The following is a 23,645-nucleotide window of genomic DNA, read 5'->3' on the forward strand; positions in this document are numbered from 1 at the left end:
TTTCTTGGGCCTTAAATTCTCTGTCCACAAGAGGATGACGGTAACAGTGAGCCGTGGTCCAGCAGCACCAATTGCTTCCATCCATTTCTGTAGCTCCAGGCAGCTTACAGTTGTGGCCCTGTTTCCAGTGACTTGAGAATTCCTTCAAAATAAGTTTTCTGACTTGTAACCAGAAGATTATCAATCTAGTATTTCAAACAAGGAAGTGACTCTTAGTCTCTACTTGGCTTTTAACAGGTGCGTCAGTATGTCGTACAGGTGATCTTCTCTGTGACTTTTGCATTTTCTTGCACCATGTTTGAGCTTATCATCTTTGAAATCTTAGGAGTATTGAATAGCAGGTAAGTAAGGGTACTAAGTAGCTTTCCTCTTGAAGAGACCTATGTGACTTTCTTTGCAGTAAAAGACTGTCTTGGATCCCATAGCTGAAAAAATCCACCGGGTGGTTAGTTTGGTCTCAGTGATAACATTTACTATGGATCCCAACTACCTAGTAACTGGTTTGACAAAGATTGGGAAATAGCAGGAAAAAAAGTTTGCCCTTAGCTCTGAAATACTAATTGAGAAAGAGGCCATGAGAGCCGAGGTCCCAGGCTTCACTCCTAGAAATTTTCTTTTTCTCGGGCTATTTTCTAAATGAATCCTAGTAATGGCCCTCCACATCGTTCTGCTGATTGAAAAGAGCAGAATTCTCCAGAGCTAGTTAAGGGCTTCAGTGAAGACTGAACTCCACTTCATAACTTAGTTGATTTCACAGGCATGGTCAAGTCTAGTCGACCTTAGAATGTTGTTTAAGGATTTTTTAAAAGCAAATCCTATTCCCCTCTAGAAACATACTTGTTAATTTATTAAACAGTCTACTCCAAATATATCTTCCTTGTTAAACTGCAAGCTTGAAGTTTTTTAGGCCTCCGTTTGTGTGTAGAGGACATCAGCTATTAAGAATAAAATGGCATGTGACTCTGTCGTCGGGAATCTGTGCTGAGCTGAGCTGTCTGACTCGTTACAGGCCCCTGACGCTTGAGACTTACAGAGAGACTGTATTCTCAGGTTCATTTTGTGAGAATCAGAGTTGGTAATTATGATCTCTTGATCAATAACTAAGAATTATAGTGTGGTAAAACCAGAATATGTTCTGACTCTCCTACTTTTCAACTTGTTTTTTAATCATCTAAACCGTTCTAGGATGAGCTGAATACAGATTCTGTGACTAGATAATAAGCCAGTGCTATCTTACATGATAGTTATTAAATTTTGTTATCACAGCCTAGAAGTTTCACTGCTATCTAAGCAGAATTGGCAAAGTTTTTTTAAAAGGACCAGAGAGTAAATATTTTAGGTTTTATGGGCTATACAGTTGTATCACAGTGAAAGCAGCCATGGGCAGCACGTTGGCAGATGGGCGTGGCTGGCCCCCGATCTCAGTCATGGTAGAAGGACTACGGCGCAGATATTCTAAAACCAGAATGAGTTTGGAGAAACATGGCAGAGTGAGAGACGTCCCCAGATCTCTCCCCTTGAAACAACAATGAATTGAACATCTAAAACTCAAAAAAACACACCCAAACTGCACACCAACTCGTCTGAGCGTGGGATCTGCTCATAAGAGCTACCGGGTGTCGGGCGGTGAACTGGAAGAAACAAAGAAGCCGCCTCTCGCAGCCCGAGCGCCCTGCAGGAGGAGCGGGCCGGGAGAAGGAGCAGCGAGGTCCCTGAACAGCCCTGCCTGGGAGAGCGTGAGCTCCCCGCGGCCGGCAGCAGGGCCCAGTCATCGGGGCAGAAAGCAGAGAAGCGGGACGCAGAGAAACAACAGTTGATTTTTACCAGCCGTGGTTGCAAAACCGAGGCTGAGCTGCAGCCCCCAACCCCCAACCCGGAGGGGCCCTCCCCCCATACTCTCCGAGACCGGACACCACAGAGCCCCAGGGAATCTGAGCAAACGCTACTGGAACCGTCACTAACACTGCTGACAGGGACTGAGACTGAGGGTAGTGAGCGCGATTAAACATCGACAAGGGAAAATAAGGCATTAAGGCGTTATATAAAGCAGTGATCCAGAAAGCTTAGACGCCACCTACTGGAAACCAAAAGAAAAGCATCTCTTTTGCAACAGGCTAAAGAGAGACCTTTACTGAGTATTTACCCCAAAGACTTGAAAACCCATATCCGAAAAGATATTTGCACACTGATGTTCATAGCAGCATTATTCACAGTGGCCAGGACATGGAAGCAACCGAAGTGTCCTATGATAGATGAAGATAATCATGCTAAGTGAAATTAGCCAGACAGAAAAAGTTGAAAATCCCTTGATATCACTTATATGTGGGATATAAACCTAAAAGCAACAAATAGACAGGACAAACAGAGACTCATGGACATGGACTATAGACTAGTGGTTACCAGAGGGTAGGGGGTTAGGGGAGGGGGAAGGTAGATGGGGTGAAGGGGGTCAAATATGTGGTGACAGAAATCTAACTATGAGAGGTGACACAGTGTAAATATATATATGCCTTACTGTTAAAGTGTACAGCTGAAACTTATTGGATTTCATTAGCCAATGTCACCATAAATGAAAGAAAAGAATTGCTAGCCTGTATCCCCCTGAGAAGTAAATTTACTAACTCGAATGTAAAAATAATGAATAAACAAACAAAACAAAACCAAAATAAATTTTTTTGGTAGATGATGTCTCCCAACTTTTAACTCATTTATAATTAATAATCCCATGTAGTAAGATACATCACTCTGCTACTTCGGCGTATTTTTCTCAGTATAGGGAAGTATCATTGCAAAAATCTGGTTCTTAGGGTGCTCTTTTGAGAGTTGGGTGTGTGTAGGCTGAGATATGTCTTCAGTTACACTTATTTTTTCCATACTAACATATGGCCCTCCTGCATAACAGGTAGATGGACCTCGATCACGCATTATGTCTGTGCACTGACTGCATTCACAGTAGTTTTCAAAGGCGAGTCTTGGCCCCGACCAAAAGTATTCTTTCGACTCATCTCTGAGCAAAAGTGGTATAGCCTCCCGTTCAAATGTATTATCGTTAGGATCCTTAATTCTCTCAAAAGAATGTCACTTTACCCTCAGCTCAAAAAGTAGTTAAAATACATGGTTTGCTTTCAGTGGGCAGTGTGGATTGCGTTTGTCATTGCCCTCCTTCTTCCAGAAGCTTAGCTGAAATGCGAAGTGGGATTGCCTGGAGGATGTGCAGCTTGTTCGTTTCTCTGGTTCAGTCCAGATGAGCAAAGAGCTGTCTGTACGTCTGGACTAGACAGCCTTGGCCTCCCGAAGGCAGCCTCCCCGAGTAGCTCTTCGTTTCTGCTTCCTGACATCTATGCTGAGCGGAAGGAGTACGAAACGGCCCTCTGGAACTCGGTGTTTCTCTAGAAAGGATGTTGCAGACGTTGCTCGTTGCTCTCACCTTTTCTTCTTTATGAAATCTTTGGAAAATTTCCATTGTGATCTTGGTAATAATTTAGTAATAATAAGAAATCAGGAATAATTGTTTTTCCTTTAAGCAATTGGTTTGTGTTTCTTACAGACACTGATTTATCTAACTGATCAAATTTTCTATTTCATATCAACTTTTGGAAAACTTAAAGTTAAATTTATGACCCACCCATAGCGAGTTTCTAGAACTCCATGGTGTACATTTTCTTAATAGCCATCAAACTTGGCCTGATATTTTACCTCTTTTACTGTTTTTTTCCCCTTTTTTTTTCCTTATAGTTTATTTTATCACCCTATATTTTATATATCCTCATATGCCACTTAACCACTTAACTTTTTTTGAAACAAGGCCTAAGTATGAGTAAATTTAAAATCAATAAATACAAAGGATACCATCAAGAAAGTAAACAGATATCCAAAGAATGGGAGAAAATTATTGTAAACCACCTATCTGATAAGGGACTTTTATCTACGATATGTAAAAAAAACTCTTACAACTCAATTATAAAAAGGCAAATAACACAATTGAAAATGGACAAAAGATCGGAATAGGCATTTCTCCAAATAAGAAATACAAATGGCCAATAAGCACGTGAAAAGATGTTCCACATATTAGCCATCAGGGAGATGCAAATCACAACCACAATGTGATACCACTCAACACCCACCAGGATGGATAATCAGAAAGAATAACAAATGTTGATGAACCTGTGGAGAAACTGATACCCTAATGCACTGCTGGGGAGAATGTAAAATGGTATGGCCACTTTGAAAAACAGTGACAGTCCTCAGAAAATTAAACAGTTATCGTACGACTCAGCAATTCCGCTCCTGGGTGTATGTCTAAAGCAAACTGAAAACATGTCCACACAAAAACTTGTACACAAATCTTCAGAGCGTTGCTATTTATAAAAACTAAAAAGTAAAAACAACCCAAATGTCCGTAAACTAATGAATGGATTAACAAAATATGGTATACCCATACAGTGGAACGAATATTATTAGGCCACAAAAAGGAAGAAAATATTGAGAGATGCTACAACATGGATGAGCCTTGAAAAAATTATGTTAAGGGAAGGAAGCCAGTCACAAAACGCCATATATTGTATGATTCCCTATATATTAAATGTCCAGAATAGGCAAATCCATAAAGACAGAAGGTATACTGCTGATTCCTACGGCCCGGGAGGTCGGAAGGGAAGGGGAGTGATGAAAACATTATAAAATTGATCATGGCAACGGTTGCACAATTCTGTGAATGTACTAAAAACCATCAAATTGAACGCTTTAAATGGTGAATTATATCTCAATAAAATTACTAAAATCCGAAAAATATTTTAATAAATAAAATATCATATGCAATAATAAAGTAGTCACACAAATCAGGTGTTTAATTATAGCGAGGGGATAAAAGAAGTATTTCTGAGTCTTCATCGCACATGTTACTGTTAACATTTATTTTCTTTTAATTCTTATATCAGAACAAGACTCCCAATGGAGAGAAACTGATCATTCTGCTCGTAAGAGTAAACGTTCACAGATGTTACTATACATTGCCTATGAATATAACTAGAACACTGACATTCTCATTTTAATAAGTGCAATTTTAGGAGGTTAAGATGACTTGGGGTACCTTTCAGAACTTTATATTTTTAAATCCATAAATGAGCGGACAGTGACATCCTGTCTGCTGTTGACTTATTGGATGGGACGTATTCAGTACGGAGTTCTCAGAGCAGGAGACCCTTTGGTCGGCCAGGGGGAGTGAAAGTCGCCGCCCCTCCCGCCTGGTGATGGCCTTTGATGCTTGTTTCAGCTCCCGCTACTTTCACTGGAAGGTGAACCTGTGTGTGATCCTGCTGGTCCTGGTTTTCACAGTGCCTTTTTACATCGGCTATTTTATCGTGAGCAACATCCGACTGCGTGAGTACTGTGGCCTCTCATGTTGGCACACGGGAGACGCGTATTCTTGAGGATTCGGACCGTGGAGAGCTTCGTTGCCACCTTACTTTTAGTAGCTACTGTTGCTTGTGGGGCATCTCACACGCATCATCTTAAAAAGGTTGGCACACAAAAAAAAAATTATAGGGTTATTTGTCCTGCCACGGTTTTGTTTCAGTTTCTATTAGATTGTCTCTCTTAACTCAACCCACGTCTTAATTTCAGCCAGATGTCTCAGGTGGTAAGGTGCTTTCTCTTAAGATTTGTAGTGTTCCATCACTCATTTGTCAAGAAGTCAGCCAAATATTAATTATCACAACCTCGTATCTTCAAGTAGAGCAGGCTCTGAGACGTGTATCTATTTAACCTAACGGTCTTGTCTCCTCCTTCTAGTCCATAAACAGCGACTGCTTTTTTCCTGTCTCTTATGGTTGACTTTTATGTATTTCTTCTGGAAACTGGGAGATCCATTTCCCATTCTCAGCCCCAAACACGGTGAGTGTATATGTGGTGGGGAGGGGGAAAGGGTGGCTTATAATTTTCTAATATTGAAAAAATGATTTTTTAAAAACTTCGAATTATGAGAAATATGGCAAATTATTTCTCTAGAATTTCTCTGGTTTTAAATCTCCTGATACTGTATGCAGAATTATGAGAATATGTTTGTATGTGTATGTGGAGTTGGGGTGTCCACAGGCTTTTATCAGTTTCCCACAGGAGTCTGTGACCCAAAAGGTAAATGGCCACTGCTCAAACTATGATAAAGATTGTCTTTGGAGTGTGTATGTGTTTTGAGAAAGAGCGGTGGCATAAAACAATTAGTAAAAATAGAAAAGCTTTCTAGGAGAGATTCTCACACGCAAAAAACGTTCATTTCAAGTACAAGAACAGGTCATGGACAGAGTCCTAACTTCTGTGCTGAAAACAATGAACAAAAACCTCTTGGCTAACAGATTCTTCCAGAACTACTTTAGAAATATATATACAAATCTGTCTAAAATAGAGAGTGTACCTGGAGTAAATATACTAGAGCTTTCATACTGGAGCTTTTTAAGAAATAAACAGCTATTTTACTTTCCCGCTGCATTTCTCAGGATTCTTGTAGCAGAAAATAGAATCTATTCTAACTAATTTAAAGCAGAAAGTAATTTATTACTGGGTTTTAGGAAGTTTGTAGAATTTCTAAGTGAAGACGACAAGTTTTAATGCTACTTAGTTAAGAGAAACACCACAGAAATACCGCAGTAGTGAACTAGAAAAACTCACTCAGTGGAAGTTGTCACCTGCCACTCGGGACCTGTGACATCAGGGACCGAGCAGTAGAACCTCTGCCCAGTTGCTCCAGCTCCTAAGGGCTGTCACCACTCCCACTTTGCTCCCCTTTGCATTTGGGGTCTCACGCGGGCATGGGAATCCATGCAGCCGAGATAACCTTCAGATCCTTAGCTTCAGGGAATTCTGGGAAAGAGCTTTTGACTTTGCAGATGCTGTAGCGTAGGAAGACACGCCAGATGGGATCGGAACAATGTTGAATGAACCAGTCTAGAGCCTGCCTCCCATGCGTCCTTCCTGTCTACTCATCGTCTGTAGTAGGGGTTTGGGAGGAGAGGTTGTGAGCCTCTCCTGCAGGAGGATCAGAAAACACGTGCAGTTTTTTAAAGCATATGCAACATCGTAAACTACGCATTTTAAAAACTAGCTATTTTGACATTTCAAATAGCATTAAAGAAAGCCAAAAAAGTTAAGAAATACCAGCCTACCAAACACGTTCGAACTCAGCATGGTACACGAGCCCTTCTGGCCCATAGTGCCGCTCTCCTCTGTGTGTCCGTCCTCCAGTCCTCCCACATTACCTCGAAGTTTCTAGATCTGTTCTGTCAGCCTGCATAATCCCTCACCCTTTGTCTGCCTGGAAAATTTATTCTTTCAATATTCAACTCTCGTCAATTCCTCTAAGATTTTCCCAGCCATCATTAGTTGCGCCCACCTCCATGCACTTATATCACCTATAAAATTCATAATTCCTCGTTTCCTTTTCTGACTTCCTCATTCACTTAGGACTTCCCTGAGGTCAGAAACTGCATCTTATTTATCTTTGTATCTCTAGTGTCTCGCATGGAATCTAGCACATAACTATTTAATACCTGCTTATTGAATCAGTGAATGAAAAGAAAATTCAAGTCTCTCCACGGTGGTTGATGAGTTCAGGATTGTGACACTCTAGATAGGAACTTAGGGTCTGCCGATGTGGTCAGCATGCAGAAAACACATTTGAAGTAGAGAGGCCCCGGTAATATCTCTCTCATATAAACGTTTCCAAATAAATCCACAGAGAGACAAATTTATGATATTAGACATGAGAGTTAAAAAAGGACCCCAGGACTGATGACATTTTCTAAGATAGGTCATGTAGAAGAAAGAAGATAATTTGAGCTCAGGGTATGTGACCTGTGCATATCCAGATGATGTTCAGTAGGCAGTTGGATGCACAGGTCAGGTGGAAGAAAGGTATGGATTTCTCAGTCCTCATGGAGCTAACTCCAGGAATCTAAAACATTAGGTATTATCAGCTAAATGCCATTAGGTGAAGCTGGGGAAACAGGCAAAGTCACCCAAGGAAAATTGTATAGACTGACATGGAAGAAAATTCTGGCCCACGCAGAGCAAAAGACCAAGAAAAAGCAACTAGAGAAGTTAAGGGGAAACTCGAGGGAAATGGTAGTATGAAAGCCAAGAAAAGGAAATGCACAGGAACAATTCAGTGTCATAAAAGAGCAAATAAAACAAGGATTAGAAAGTGGCATCGACGTTTGCAGCCAGAGGGAAATTCACGACCTTATGATAATAATGGCGAAGAGCCCAGGCTCTGGAAGAACTGGACTGGGTTTGAATCCCGACTCAGCCACTTATTAGGTGTGTGACCTTGACCAAGCTTCTTAACCTCTCTGCGCCTCCATGCCTCACTGTAAAGTGAGATTTTCAAGCGTATCTACCTCATAAGATCATCATGAGGAATAAAGTAATTAATACAGTGACTGCTTAGAAGAGCGCCTGTTCCATAACATGCGCGTGGTGGGTGTTACCTGTTACCTGCCCTTAAGATTCGCAGAAGCGGTTCCATTCAGCGTAGAGGGGAGGGATGAGAGCTGAATTGCAGCCAGTTGAGAAATTAATGGAGCTTAGTGAGTATAAACTTCTTTTAAGGAGCCTGACCGGCTATTCAGGGGGACATGGAGAAGACCGGTAACTAGAGGTAAACTCAAGGCCAAGGACAGACTTTTTCTTATGAAAGAAAAGGGAACTGAAGGGAAAGAACCAACACAGAAGGAAAGACGGGAGACGCGAGAGAGGGGACAGACAGCGGAACAAGGTTCTGGAAAAGGAGGAAAGAGCCTAAGATCAAAGGCACCGGAAGAGAAGTCTTAGCTTTGAACACCGTCTTCTGAGGGGACAAGTTGGGAGGATGATGGCAGGTGTCCGTATTTATGGTAGCGTGGAGGTAGTTAACATCTAATAACGCATTTCATATATAACAAGGGCATTAGCTAAGGAGAACGAGGGTTGGAAAAACGGATTACTGAGTGTCTGCTCAGGGGAGTGGGGAGAAATGGCTGGCCAAAGGCGGGGAAAGGATTTCTCGGTGTTGTGAGCTCTGTTCAGACTGAAGGCCATAAATCTGTCATGGCAGCAGTATTGGTGTGCGGCCGTCATAGGCAGCTTGGGCATGGGCACGGGGCAGGCAGAGTGGCCGATGGATCCGAGGTTGGGAGTTTGCAGGATCCATGCTTCAGGGAGGGCGGGGGAGAGGTGGAGCAAGCGAGCCTGGGGTCCGCTCTCAGTGAAGAAGGAGATGGAAGGTGGGGACAGCAAGGGGCCCGAGACCAGAGGTCCCGAAGAGCTCTGCAGTGGTGCCGTGGGCATAAAGCGCCCAGGGACCGAGGGGCAGCGCTGTCGTTCGGCCGTAGGATGGCCGGAGCGGATCCTGTCCTAGACACAGAAAGTGGAAACAAATCACAAGGACTTTTTTCTGTGATACCAAACGTCCCGAGCCACTTTCGCATTGATTTCTCTCCTTTATCCCAAATACGTCAACAGCAGCATTTATTTTAATTACTGGGTTGGTTTTCAGCTTTTTCAAATAATAAGAAATGATTGGTAATTAGAATATAACCGATCATCTAAAAGTCATGTCTTCGCCTTTGAATTACTCATGCATCCATAATTTCAGCCTATTTTTAGATGTATTATGTGTTTATTGGTGGCAAAAATGAATGAGACTTAAGCTAAAGTTCTTATGACCCAAGGGGGTAAGTAGGTATCAGAGGTAACTACAGCACAAAGTGTTGCCTGCCGTTTGTGCTTTTCCAGCAGACATACTTTCCTGACTTTTTTTTTTTTTTTTTTTTTGGCCAAAGTTTTCACTAAAGTACTTTGCTTTGTTAGAATTCATATTACCTTGAGTAATGGAGATGATTCTGGAAGCATATGAGATAGGAAGGAAATCTATAGACTTTTATATATTTATTGTAGAATCTCTACTTATTAATGAAATTTGGCTCGCATCGGTTAGTCGTATGTCCTTCGTGTTTTCAGTGGTGTTTCCAGGGGGGGCAGGGGGAGCCATTTTCTCTGCATCACCTGCATTGATGTGCGCTGCTGTTTTCAGGGATCCTGTCCATAGAGCAGCTCATCAGCCGGGTGGGTGTGATCGGGGTGACCCTCATGGCTCTTCTCTCCGGATTTGGTGCTGTCAACTGCCCATACACTTACATGTCCTACTTTCTCAGGTAAGGAGCATTTTGTCTCTTTTCTTTTTTCCCATGTCTTGAATACATATGTCGTTATCATGCCACCATCATTAATACTTAAAAAGGCGGTGTCACAGATCTAATATTTATTCTTTTCTTCTGTCCTATGGGCATTGGCCTAGGAATCTAAGTAAGTCTTTTTCACTTACGTTGCTTGCCCTCGTTTGTCCTACATTCATTTATTTTTAAATTGGCGATTTCAATTCGACCCTTCCTATCCCCTCCTCAACCCCCCACTTTTTAAAGGCACATCCTGGTGGACACCAACTTCAGCTAATCGGTCCCTCCCTAAAGTAGGACAACAGAAGACAATGCCAAGTTAACAGTGTGCTCGCACATGCGTCGTAAATGTCACTGAATCAAAGCTAAGAAAGACTAAAAGAGAGCTCGTAACCATCCGTCACCCCGAGACCCCGGAAGGATTAGCTGTAAAAAATGACAGCAAAAGCAGTTTTGCTTATTATAGTCATTTTCATATTTTCTAGAAAAAGACAGGTCCTTGAATAGCTGGGTAACAATCGAGGTTAATGCGTTTCTCCAACTGCCTTGTATTATGCCCAAAGTGGGACCCAAAAGCGTTGCTCACAGTCTGTGCTTATTACAGGAATGTGACTGACACAGATATTCTAGCCCTGGAACGGCGGCTGCTCCAAACCATGGATATGATCATAAGCAAAAAGAAAAGGTAAGAGATCGGCTTATTAAAAACTCGTACTGTCAGAATTTCTCAACAAGAAAATTTAACAATGAGTTGGTACTAACAGCGAATTTCATCTTATTTGTTATCATTGTAAGTTAAGGTACCATCGAAGACACCATCTTGTCCTGTACAAAAGAGAATTTTCAAATGCAGCCTTATTTCTTGACTTTAGATAAATTACCTTGACGTGAATTTTTAGAATTTTTTTTTATATTTGAAGGTATTCTACATTGGATGTTCTATAAAAGTCTGTTGTCTGGCATTTTTACAAACTTTTTCATGCCCGACTTTGATCTTTTTAACTTCATTTTCTCCAACTACTTTAAAAAATTCTCCAAGTCTTCTAGTTATTGTTGTTTTTATTATTTTCAAAGTACTTTTGAATTTTATGTTTTCAAAGGCATCTGTATCACAGTGGGTAAAGTGTAGGCTCTAGACTCAGACTGTCCGAGTTTGAGCCCTTGGCCTACAGCTCAGTGACCTTGAGCTAGTTACTGGATCTGCTTATGTCTTGGTTTCCCCATCTGTAAAATAATAATGAGTTGATATATAGAGCTCTTGGAACAGTGGATTATACATAGCTAAGGAAAACTGTTGAATTTATTAGCAATCTCTGCAGGATAATCATTTAATGCTTCACCTTCATTTATAAATTCATATATTCATTTACTTAATGATAAGAGCCCTAATTTATGCCAGGCAGTGTACTAAATGCCGAAGAGATAGAATGATGAATGAGATAATCCATTCCTACCTTCATGAAACTTATTAGTCCACTGTCTTTATTAAAGTTATCATTGCCCATGTAAAAATGGCAGCAGAGAAATTTTAAATCACATCAGCATTGTTGCATTTCATGTTCTTCCACACTTTTCCATAGTAAGACCTGTAGTCAAGTCGAAGAAGCCTTAATGTAAGAGATAACAATAGGATGATAAAGAGGTCGATATTCACCAACCTTATTTGCCTCCGTGTCTGTACCTCTTTACTAGGATATTAGAAGTAGATAGCACGTGTGTATGCATTTACTTACTTACACGTGTTCTGTTTCCCTTCATTCTATACAGCTCATTTTATGTGAATGAATATCAATGCAGATTTTTAAACCGTAAAAATAAGAACATTATTCAATATTGGAAGATACTTATATAAAAACAATACTATTTTAATTCCCAAGAACATTCTCCCTTTTACTGTATTTTTCGTATTCATATAGAGAGATGACTATAAATCGTGACCCATGTCAAGCACGGCTGTGTACTTTTAAGCCATTTCCTCACTAGTCACGGTCAGTAACTGGCTCTGATCCACACATATGCTGCGATAGACCTTGTGTAGTTAGGATCTGGGATGGTTTGTGGTCCTGCAGTAGGTCTTGTTAATTTGAGTGGCTCTCAGATGACTCAGCGTCCCAACTTGACCTGATTATCACAGTTCTTACCCAGTGGAGCACACAGGGCAGATAGACAGCGAGTGTGAGAGTTCTAGGGCCCTTGGGAGTCATACAGTGGCCATGCTGTTTACCAAAATGTAGAAAAACGGTTTTCACACGTAGAGTTGGAGAAGAGTGGTGACTAGAAAGCCATCTTCCAGTCTAACAGCAGAGGGCCATAGTGAGGTGGCATATAAGAAAAATAACATCTGCTCCAAACAAGAAAAGTTAATGATTGAAATGGGAGAGGAAAGAGGCACACTGTCTTCTCACTTGGAACGCTGAGTGGAAGATGAGATTTATAGTATTTGGGCAACATTCATCAAAAACCTAGTTCAGAGAGTACGAACATGCTGGTTTAGTGATCAAAGCCTTTCGGCTTTTTTTCAGGCTGAGAGAATTAAGCGACTTATTATTTTGTTTTGTGTTTCTGCTGACTTAGATAGTAAAGCTTTTGTTTTGGTAATCTATGATACAGCCGACATACAGCCTCTGTTCATAATCAGTAGTAGTACAGTTTTGAAATTATGGTTTCGTGGAAGATAGAAAACATAGCTGTGAAACTACATCGCGGTATAATGGAATGAATTCAAGCTAGACGGTCACTTTCCAATACACCTGTTAAGTTGTCTTGAACAAATACTAGACTCTCAGTTTCCTCATTTGTAAAATGACAGGGTTGTCTAAAGGGTCTCTAAGATCTCTTTCAACCTACAAATTCTGAGTTTATAATTTTTCACATAGCTTGCAACATATAGAAAAAAACTAGAGTACTATAACATGTAAAAGTTAAATGCAATCTACTACTGCGAAGAAAAAATTTTAACTTTTGCCCTTGAGGTAAGATTTTTTTAGGCTCTCTTTTCAAAATCTGTAGGGATGGGGGGGAGAGGGGAATACATTCACTGATGAAATTTCAGCACCAGCCACAGCTGCTGTCAAATCACAGTACAGGAGACTTCCAGGAATGGCACTGAGCAGAGTTCAAGCAATTCCTTCTACAGAAAATCGTAAAAACTAGAAAATCAGTAACAACAAATATTCAAAGCCACTGGAAAATGAACAGACAGAAGTAAAAATTTGAGAAGAGTATCAGGTAACTAACTGCGTTTTTGTGGCTTTCTTGCCTGGGAGTGCTTGCTGGTCAACCACCGCCCACCCTCTCAGCACCCACTCAAGTGATAAAGTTCAAATTGGCAGAGTAACTGAAAAATTAAAGGGAAATTTTTGGAAGCAAGAGAAATGCAAAAGGACTGAGGTCTCGAATCTACGTATCAACTGCCCAAATCCCTGCCTCATCACTGAACAACGCATGAGCAAAGTGAATACCAGGAAGCCTGAGAAAAAGTAGAAACTAGAAAGAGGCCTTAGAGACACAACTGCCTCTTAATGAGATTCGCAAGTTTGTTGTGCCTTCGAGTGCGTTGCCTGAACTGCGTGTTAGTTGGGCACACGAGTTGGAAGACAGCAAAATTCTTACTGGCTTAAGGTGTCATAAGTTAGAACTCAGGACTGGCCTGGCAATTAGAAATTTAAGGAGTGTCCCTGGAAACAAAGGGCCACAGAGAGGGTAAACCCTAAAATCTGACTAAAAGGTTTCCAGAGTCTTTGTTGATCACTAATCTGCTCGGGCTCAGAGGAGACCACTAGTCAGGCTGAGAAATGGGCAGCTGGAAGCTGAAAAACTGAGCAGAGACGTTAGTTGCTGCACACAGTAGGTGTAACAGTTTTATAGTTTCAGTCCAGGTAAGTGAACCGCGTACTAGAGCAAAAAAACATCCTCAAGAAAACAAAACGGATTCCAGAGTCACTACAGCATACTATCTACAATGTCAGGTTTTCAACCAAACTTACTAGACATGCAAAGAAACCATGCAAACATATTCAAGATAAAAAGCAATTAGTAGACACTTAACTCCAAATAGGCCCAGATAATAGGTAGCAAATAGACTTGAAAGCAACTATTATAAATACATTCCAAGAAATGAAAGTATAATATAATTAATGAACCAATAAGTTTTCCCCCAAAAGAAATGGATACTATATTCTTAAAACGAAAGGAAATTCAAAAGGTAAAAAGTACAGTCACGAAATGAAAATTTTACTAGGTTGGCTTAGCAGAATCGAGATGACAGAAGAAAGAATCAGTGAACTTAAAGCTACATCAACCAAAATTATTCATTCTAAATAATAGAGAAGTAAAAAATCGAAGGAAAAAAAGAAACCAAAGTCTCAGTATGAGAAAATGTCAAGCAGTCCAAAATACTTGTAGTTCGTGTCCTAGAAGAGAAAGAGACAAAAAAACTATTTGAAGAAATAATGACCAAACACTTCCCAAATTTGGTGGAAAACATTAATTTATAGATTTAAGAAGCTTAAAGAACCCCAAGTAGGATAAATACAAAACTACACCTGAGTTTGTGTAGTCAAACTGTTAAAAGACAAAAATAAAGAAAAAAATCTTGAAAGCAGCAAGAGAAAAATGGTACACATAGGGAAAAAATGAAAAAAGTAATGGTCGTTCAACAAGTTTACAGGATACAAAATAAACATACAAAAATTAACTGCATTTCTAGCAATTAAAAATACAGTACTGATTACAGTCACAAAAGGATGAAATACTTAGGTGTACTTCTAACAAAATATGTATAGGACTTATATGCTGAAAACTATAAAATGAATCAGTCTCTCTGATTTCAGGCTATCAGAGTCAAGACTGTGGTTTTAGCAGAAGTATAGACACATACATCAATGGAAACAGAATAAAGAACTCAGAAATAGACCAAGAAATGCAGCCAACTAATTTTTTTCAAAGGTGAGATAGCAATTCAGAGGAGGAAAGATAGCCTTTTCAACATATGGTGCTGGAGCAATTGGACATGCATAGATTTTTTTTTAAAAAGAATCTTAAGTCTCACACCTTATACAAAAATTAACTCAAAGTGTAAAATGTAAAACTTAGGGGAAAAAATAAGAGAAAATATTTGGGACCTGGGGCTAGCAAAGAGTTCTTAGACTTGACACAAAAAAACATAGTCCATAAAAGGAAAAATTGATGAATTGGACTTCATTAAAACTAAAAATTTTGCTCCATGAAAGACACTTTTAAGAGGATAAAAAGACAAGTTACAGACTGGGAGAAAATATTTGCAAACCACATATCTGAGGAAGAACTAGTATCTAAAATATATAAAGAACTTTTAAAACTTGGAGTAAAAAAATAACTCCACTTAGAAAACGGGCAAAAGACATGCACAGATATTTCATCGTAGGGGATATACAGATGGCAGTGAAGCACAGGAAGAGATATTTAGCATCATGAATCATTGGAGTGTTTGTTAAAGAACAAAAATTTAACCAAGTAAATTTAAAGATCTTATCGGCTTGATTGAACAATTAATGAATCAGGCAGCATCCTGTCTCATAAATAGAAAGGTGCTGTACAAAATGGAGATTTTTATAGACAGAAGGAGGGTAGGACAAGAAAGTTAAATTATTTCAGGCAAGTGGATTGTTTCAGCCAAGGTCACCTTCCCTTAGGGGAAAGCAGGGGGTCTTATTAAACAGTTGACCTCACTAGTGCTGGCCAGGAAGTTTTAGACTGATTAGTCTAAAATCCCAGTCCTGGGAGAGGCTGAAACTGCGGTCAGGCTAGGTATTGAGTCTTGGTGGAGCTTAGCAAAAGTGACTCCATTTTGGATCTATCATTTCTTTTTTTAACAAGAGAAATGCAATTAAAACCACAGGATATTATTACACATCTATTAAAATGACGAATTCGTGGCAACACCAAATTCTAGAAAGGATGCAGAGAAACCGAATCACTCATACATTTCTGGTTAGCGTCGAATAGTTTAGTAACTCAGAACAAAGTTTAGCAGTTTCTTCAAAAGCTAAACATGCAACTCCCACACACCCAGCAGTTGCATTCCTGGGCATCTGTGCCAGAGAAGTGAAGACTTTAATGATCACACAAAAACTTGTACACTAACATTTAGAGCAGTTTTACTTACAGTAGCCAAAAAATGGAAATAACCCATCTATCTTTTAATAGATGAATGGTTAAAGAGTGGTACATCCATACCACAGAATACGACTGAGTATTATTAAAAAGCAATGAACTATCAATAGATGAAACAACCTGGATGAATCTCCAGAAAATTCTGCTGAGCGAGAAAAGCCAGTCCACAAAGGTTACCTATTGTATGGATCTATTTTTGAAATGACAGATGGAAATGGAAAGCAGCTTCGTGGTTGCCCGGGTTTAAAGGGGGTGGAGGTGGGAGGAGGAAAGTGAGCTATTCAGGGGCGACGTGAGGGACCCTCGTAGTGATGGAAATGTTCTGTGTTCACCCCCAGGACCGGTTCCCTGGTCGTGAAAACGTTTCCACTGGGGAAAGCGTACACGGGCTCTCTCTCTCTCTGTATTATTTTCACAACCACATTAAAATCTACAGTTACCTCAAAACATTTAATTTGAAAAGAAAAGCCATCGCCGACCTCCCACCAGAAACAGTGGGCTGTCATACTTAAACCGTAGGAGACGTCTTTCAGCCTCTTCACCACAAAGTGCCACCACCAAACCTCAGCCAAGTGCATCTGCTTTTCCAGATTGTGGGTTTTTAAATGGCGTTCAGCTAATAATAGGTAGGTTCTTGCTCTGGCTGCCCCTGTTATAAAGATGCCCCAATACGGCGATCGTGGAGGCGGCGGCGACGATAGTGAAGAGAAGTTCGCGGGGCAAGTGACCTGCTTCGCGGGTGCCTCACGCTGCTTCTCATTCTTTTCCACCACATCTCAGGAAGTTGGTTGCTGTTACTCTCTCTTTTTAAAATGTACGAATATTTTTCTTCTGCATCCTATTTGGTAAGAGCGAAGCTGGTGTAGAGTGAAGCGATCGAATTGAAAGTGAAAGTGAGTTGTTTGCAACAAGGCCACACGTGCCTGTGCAGCCAGCTCTCACCTCTGCACCTCTCTGCCTGTTACGGGCCACAGTCCAGTGTCGGTCACCTTCGCGTTGGCGACTAGCGCCACTCCGCTCCAGCCGCTCTGTGGTGGTGGTACAGACGTTCAAACGAAGGACAAGAGAAATGTCCTCTGTGCTCTCCCCTCCCCCACCCCCACTCCCGTCCTTCAGTCAGCATGACGATGGAAGTGGACTTCAGCTGAGTGGGATGCGGCCTCTTCCTTCTTCAGATACTCATTCCAGCTTTCTCAGCGGTGAAAATGTGAACACTACGGGTTAAGAGTTCACATAACCGGGTCAGCCTCTTCTTGGTTATTAGCTGCGTCTTCCAGTTCTGCTAAGTTACAGTGAGCGTGTGTCTCCTTAAAGGGAAAGGCAGAAGGAGCTAAAGCTTGGAGCTGTATCCCAATCACTCAGTGTGGGTCATTTTAAAGAGGAAAGGGTTAAGTCAGCGTGGCCAACACGCCTAACATTCCTTGTTGTTAATACCATCTTAGCCGTGGCTTAGAAATTCTAGCCCGTAGGACTGCCATTGGGTAATTCGCATTGGTCCCAACCATAAATTCCAGGCCTGCTTCTTCCTCCCCACCACTTCTACCTCTTGTCAGCCAAAACTGACCACTTTGAATTAAATCTTTCTTTAGTCCTACTACTCGATTTTTATAAGACTCATCCTGGTTCATTTTAGGCCTATAGACCTTGACCCATCAGGTGACCATTTATGCATAAATGGGCTTGGTTTTCCTCCCAAGGACCCTTCTTGACGGCCATGTGGCCTTGAGCGGTGGGTGGGCCAGAACACGCCAGCAGCTGCCATCGAGGCGATGGTTGTCAACAGACCGAGAGGACAAGAGGAAGCGGTGGTCAGTTCCTGTCGATTTATTCGGTAGTCGGGGGAGACTGGAGTTTGAGGGAGAGTGGCTGTGTTTTAGACGAGTCCAGGTATATGCGATTTTGCTGGGGGGTTTTTCTCCTTTGTCTGCTTTTAAAGAAACATTTATTGAATTCCTGCCCTGTACCCAGTGCTTTAGGTGTGCTATTATTTTTATTTTGTCCTCAAATGATATGACAGTAATAATTATTCATATCTGTAGAGTGTCGTGTAGTTGACAGCATGAGTCGTTAAGTATTCATCGATCCTCACAACCCTCTGGAGATGAGGAAGTGACGACTCCGAGGTCCCACAGCTTCGGATGGCGGAGCCCGTCCTCAGGGTGGTGGCCTACTCCAAACTCCGGGTCCCCCGCCAGGCCACACTGCTTCTGGGCGCGTATGATTTCCCCTCAGCGGGACTCCAGAAGGCGCATCCTCCCTGAACAGCTCCGCACATGACAGGGGCCCTTACAGAACGGCAAGGTGGCTGAGAACGGGCTGTGACGCTTCATGCTTCCTCGCTGAAGTGTTTGTTTGCTTGTTTTCACTTTTCATCTCAGGATGGCAATGACACGGAGAACTATGTTCCAGAAGGGAGAGGTGCATAACAGACCGTCGGGATTCTGGAGAATGATCAAGAGTGTCACCACGTCAGCACCAGGAAGCGAAAGTATCCTCTACCCCTCTGCTTGGTTCCTTTTTTTTTTTTCCAATTACAGTTGACGGTCACTGTCATGTCAGTTTCAGGCGTACGGCATAGCGGTTAGTCGTTCACATGCCCGATGCAGTGATCCCCTGGCAAACCTAGCACCCACCTGGCACCATTCATTCTTTTTCCCAACTGCAGACGAGGTTCTGACTGCACCGGAGCCCAGCCGGCCGGGGCTGGCGTAGGAAACGCGGCGTGTGCACAGTCATCTCTCCAGCTCCCCAGACGATCGTAGAATCATAAAACCATTGTCTTCGAGCCGAAGGCTTCTTGACAAGTCAGTCTTTCCATTTTACAGATGAGGAAACTGACTCAGAGAAGCGAAGTCACACAGCGGTTTGTGACAAAGTCGGCACCAGAGCTGTGGTCTCCCCTTCTCAGTTCTTTCCGCTCCGCTGTTACGTTTCTCACCACAAAACACACAGGTCCCTAAAGTGGAGGTTCGTGTACGAACCGGTAGGGGCCCGTTCCCAAAGCAGCTTCTGCATCTCCGGTGACTTTTTGGTTTAAAGAATCAAGGAAGCTGGGCTAATGGATTTTTCTTGGCCCAGCCGGTCGCAGTATTAAACTGATTTCCAAACTGAGTAATCAGATCTCTTTGACTATCAGGCTATTAAGGCAAAACTTTGGGGGCCCAGAGCTGACAGCGTATTCCTGCTTCCTTCTCCGGCCTGAGAGCGTATAAATTCCCTTCTTCAATTGGAGGAGAAGGATATAATCTGTTCTTGCTGTAAATTACGACATAACTTTCTGTGTCAAATGCCAGTAAGAATTAGATCAAAGAAAGATAGGCTGACTATGGGAGAGGAGAAAGAATTTTTCTTTAAATTCGTTTAATCAGGAAACACTTCGTTCACCTCTCCTATTTCCGGCCAGAGTGCTTCTTCTCTGTCATGAGAGAGGCAGACATCTAAACAGATAAACAGGTGGTTTGGTGACCTGGACTGTGCCAGTGGCAGCCACTGCCGAGGAAGGCCTGAGGGCACTTTCTGATTTGGACGACAGTGGGAAAAATCACAGAGGAGGGAGCATTTAGAGTCAAGTCAATGCTTCGGTAGTAAAAGGGGCTCTCCTTACTATTTTTATTACTTAAAAATCCACACCAGCCAAAGTTTAGGGTTAAGCTATCTTAGCGACAGTAAGTCAAGTCAACAAAAGTATCAGGATTCTTTAACCTCTCTGAGCCCCGTTTCCTGAGTGGAGACCTCACTGAATTATCAACAGTGACATTGCGTAATGGAAAGAGCAGATCTGGGCTGACTGCATCCATGCCCGTTAGCTGTGTGACTTTCAGCAGGTTAAATGACCCTCTGAGCTTTACTTTCCTTGTCTGCAAAATGGATAACAACACCCATCTCATTGAGAATAATAGAAGATGATGTCTAAAGAACTAAGGAAGTTCATGTCTAGAAAGCCTAGCCTGCGTTAGAACGTAGTAAATATTAATTTCCTTTCCTAACGTATTTATTCAGATAATTAGGAGAAACTAGCCTGTATACTAGGTGTTTTTACTATGTAACCATTTGAGGTTTCAGAGATTACATTTGACTTTAACTAGATAAAACAAAAAAGAAGCGGAATCATCTGTCTGAGCTACTTGAGCTCATGAGACACTGAGTGGTAGTGTCTGGTGGCGATGCCCTTGGCAGAGGAGCTTCCACACACCTGAGTCGGAGGCTGGAAAATGGCCGTGAAGCAGGAGATTGGAACTCTAGGCGGTTCCTAGGGTCCACTGTAGGAGAAACCAAAAGCCTAGGCTTTCTCCATTTCTATTTCTTGAAACATCTGGTGATTTAAACCTTGATGCCCATTTTGTGCCAGATCTCACTCTTATTCAACAGGAAGTGGACGCATTGGAAGAACTAAGCAGACAGCTTTTTCTGGAAACAGCTGATCTATATGCTACCAAGGTACAGAGCAAAGAAATTGAGCGTGCTTTTTGCCGATCTGATGGGAGGGAGAACAAGACCAAGTAGCTTTCTGCTGTCCTCCGTGGCCCAGCAGTGCAAGAGACACCTCATAGCTTCCCTATCAGCCGCGAAGCTTCAGGGGTCTGTACTCATCACGGCATCGCTCCTACGGCTAGCAAAATCCTCCTTCATGGAACACTCTCGATAACAGAAATAAGCGAGATAGTCAGAAGAGGCCTTTCACCGTCTAGAATGGTGGAACACGCCACTTCCTGGTGACCCAGGATCAAGAGGGTCACGCTCCTCCGATCGCTTTGTATTCCCATGCAAGTCAGTAATATTGTAAAAGCTATAAGATGCCCGAGTTGATATGAAAATTTAAGTAGTTAATGCGTGTAAGGTGTTTATCCCCTTTTCTGGCTTAACGTAAGCGTTCAATAAGTGTCGCCCACTAGCATTATTTTAATATTATTGCCACATGTGGTTTTTGGACTCAGCCTGAGCAGCCATTCGTTTTCGTTAATTATATAAATTTATGTTTTGCTGCGACTGACCATGTTCCATGTTTGTTTTTCCTCAGGAGAGAATAGAATACTCCAAAACTTTCAAGGGAAAATATTTTAATTTTCTGGGTTACTTTTTCTCTATTTACTGTGTTTGGAAGATTTTCATGGTAAGTGTATTATTTTTTTACTGTCAGGGGTCAGGTGGTTTTCCCGGGTAATGGCAGAAAGAGAAAAGTGGGTTTGATTGAGGCATTGAACTAAATTTCAACCTAAATTTCAAATCTAGTCGAGTCAGCAGAGAATGTGATCTTTCACATATTTGAGCCTCTCGTTTCCTTCTCCTTCTTAGGTCACCTAGAAAAGGGAGGTTGCGTTTTTCTTCTGTCAGAAATCATTAATAAGGTCTTAGATTATGAAATATACGAAGTGCTTATAAAAGTTTATTTCACAGTCTGCTTTCTGCAGTATCCATGAGCATATGACTGTACTTCACTCCACTCCTACCTTCGGCTAAGAACAGAACCACCTGTCCTTTTTAATTACGTGCATAGACCTAAGAAAATTAAGTCCAAAGTAAATTCTACAACATTTCTATAGATAAATTCATCCTACGCGATTATAGCTCTTATTCTTTGTGGCTGTCCCATAACGTCCTATGTTCTATGTGCATTATTCGTCTTGTCACTCTGCAGGTATTAATGGATTTCAGTGTGATTACAGAAAAGGCTGATGTGACTTTCTGGTTCAGTGATTGTTCTACTGAGGCTGTTTGCACAAAGAGGAGCTTTGTCAGCTTGTTAGTTAATTTTTGATCAAGGTAGATGAATGGAGGATTCTGGATTTAACAGCTCTAAGGTTATAATAACTTGATGTCAGTACCTATTCATTTGAAATCTTGATTCCGTGGGAGAGGATGAATGAAGATAGCTAAGCTACTAAAACGTTCAGCCTTTTGGGGGTGCATCTTTTTTAACAGTTTTATGAGGTGTAATTGACATTCATTAAACCGCACATATTTAAAGTGTACAATTTAGTAAGTTTTGACAAATGTGTACACCATGCAACAACCATCACCACGATCTAGATTTCCCTGTTCTGGACATTTCACGTAAATGGAATCGTACAATTTGCGTGTGAGACGCTTCCTAACTTAGCAGAATGTTTCAAGGTTCGTCTGTGTCGTAGCCTCTATCAATGCTTCATTCCTTTTCATGGCTGAATAATAGTCATTCCATCGTATGTATGTACCACATTTTTACTTATCCATTCAGCAGTCGATGGACATTTAGGTGGTTTCCAGCTTTGAGTCATTATAAATAATGCTGTTATGAGCAGTCATGTATTAAGTTTTTATGTAGACACGTGTTTTCATTTCTCTTAGGTCTATACCTGTAAGAATAAAATTGTTGGGTTGCATGCTAACTGCGTGTTTAAACTGCCCCACTGCCAGGCCGTTCTCTGCGTTCCCACGGCAGTGGGAGACAGTCGCGGGTCCTCACATCCTCGCCAGCACTGCTTATCTGCCTTTTCAGTAATAGTCATCCTAGTGGGTGTGAAGTGCTCTCTCTCTCTCTCTCTCATTTTTAATATGGGCAACTCGTATCTTTTCTCTTTTTTCCCTGATCAGTCCAGATAGAAGTTTATCCATTTTATCGAACTTCTCAGAGAAGCAGCATTCTTTGGGTTAATTGATTTTCTCTACTGTTTTTCTGTTTTCTGTTTCATCAATTCCTGCTCTGATCTTTATTATTTCTCCTCCGATGCCTATTTTGGGTCTTCTTTTTCTTAAAGTGGAAACGAAGATCGTCAACTTGAGCCTTTTTTTAACGTAGGTGTTTTAATGTTATAAATTTCTTGCTAGGCACTGTTTTAGTTGCATCTTTTTTTGATAGGTTGTATTTTTATTTTCATTCAATTCAAAATACTTTCCGATTACCCTTTTGATTTCTTCTTTGGCTCATGGGTGATTTAGAAGTATGTTTTGGGGACCTTCCAAAAATCGTTCTGTAATTGATTTCTAATTTAATTTCATGTGATCTAAGAACATACTTTGCATGATTTGAATCCTTTTAAGGTTATAGTCCTGTCAGTTTTATGCTTCATGTATTTTAAAGCTCTCTTATTGGGTACATAGACATTTAGGGTCACTTATGTACCCTGTGTCAAAACGCTCCTTTTATCATTACGAAACGACTCTTTTAATCTCTGGCAATATTTTTTGTGTGAAATCTACTTTGCCGATATGAATGTAAACATTCCCGCTCTCTTTCGATTAGTGTTGGCATGACATATCTTTTCTCATCCTTTCACTTTTAAGCTGTTTGTATCTCGGTGTTTAAGTCGG

At 41.3% G+C, this 23,645-nt stretch overlaps 1 protein-coding gene across 3 annotated transcripts in view; it reads left to right on the forward strand.

The window, feature by feature from the left end:
- Nucleotides 1-23,645, forward strand: part of LOC102894424 (Golgi pH regulator) — a 37,282-nt gene that overhangs the window by 9,127 nt on the left and 4,510 nt on the right. For 2 of the 3 annotated variants that reach the window (XM_006919700.3, XM_025052281.1), the window contains exons 3-10: nucleotides 238-341; nucleotides 5,273-5,379; nucleotides 5,791-5,892; nucleotides 10,064-10,184; nucleotides 10,810-10,890; nucleotides 18,737-18,846; nucleotides 20,707-20,795; nucleotides 21,376-21,468. In XM_006919700.3, the coding sequence (XP_006919762.1) occupies nucleotides 238-341; nucleotides 5,273-5,379; nucleotides 5,791-5,892; nucleotides 10,064-10,184; nucleotides 10,810-10,890; nucleotides 18,737-18,846; nucleotides 20,707-20,795; nucleotides 21,376-21,468 (807 nt within the window). The remainder of the gene's footprint in view (nucleotides 1-237; nucleotides 342-5,272; nucleotides 5,380-5,790; nucleotides 5,893-10,063; nucleotides 10,185-10,809; nucleotides 10,891-18,736; nucleotides 18,847-20,706; nucleotides 20,796-21,375; nucleotides 21,469-23,645) is intronic. The other variant, XM_025052282.1, reaches the window with a different exon arrangement.

This window comes from Pteropus alecto, unplaced genomic scaffold, assembly GCF_000325575.1.
Source record: "Pteropus alecto unplaced genomic scaffold, ASM32557v1 scaffold106, whole genome shotgun sequence".
NCBI lineage: Eukaryota > Metazoa > Chordata > Mammalia > Chiroptera > Pteropodidae > Pteropus > Pteropus alecto.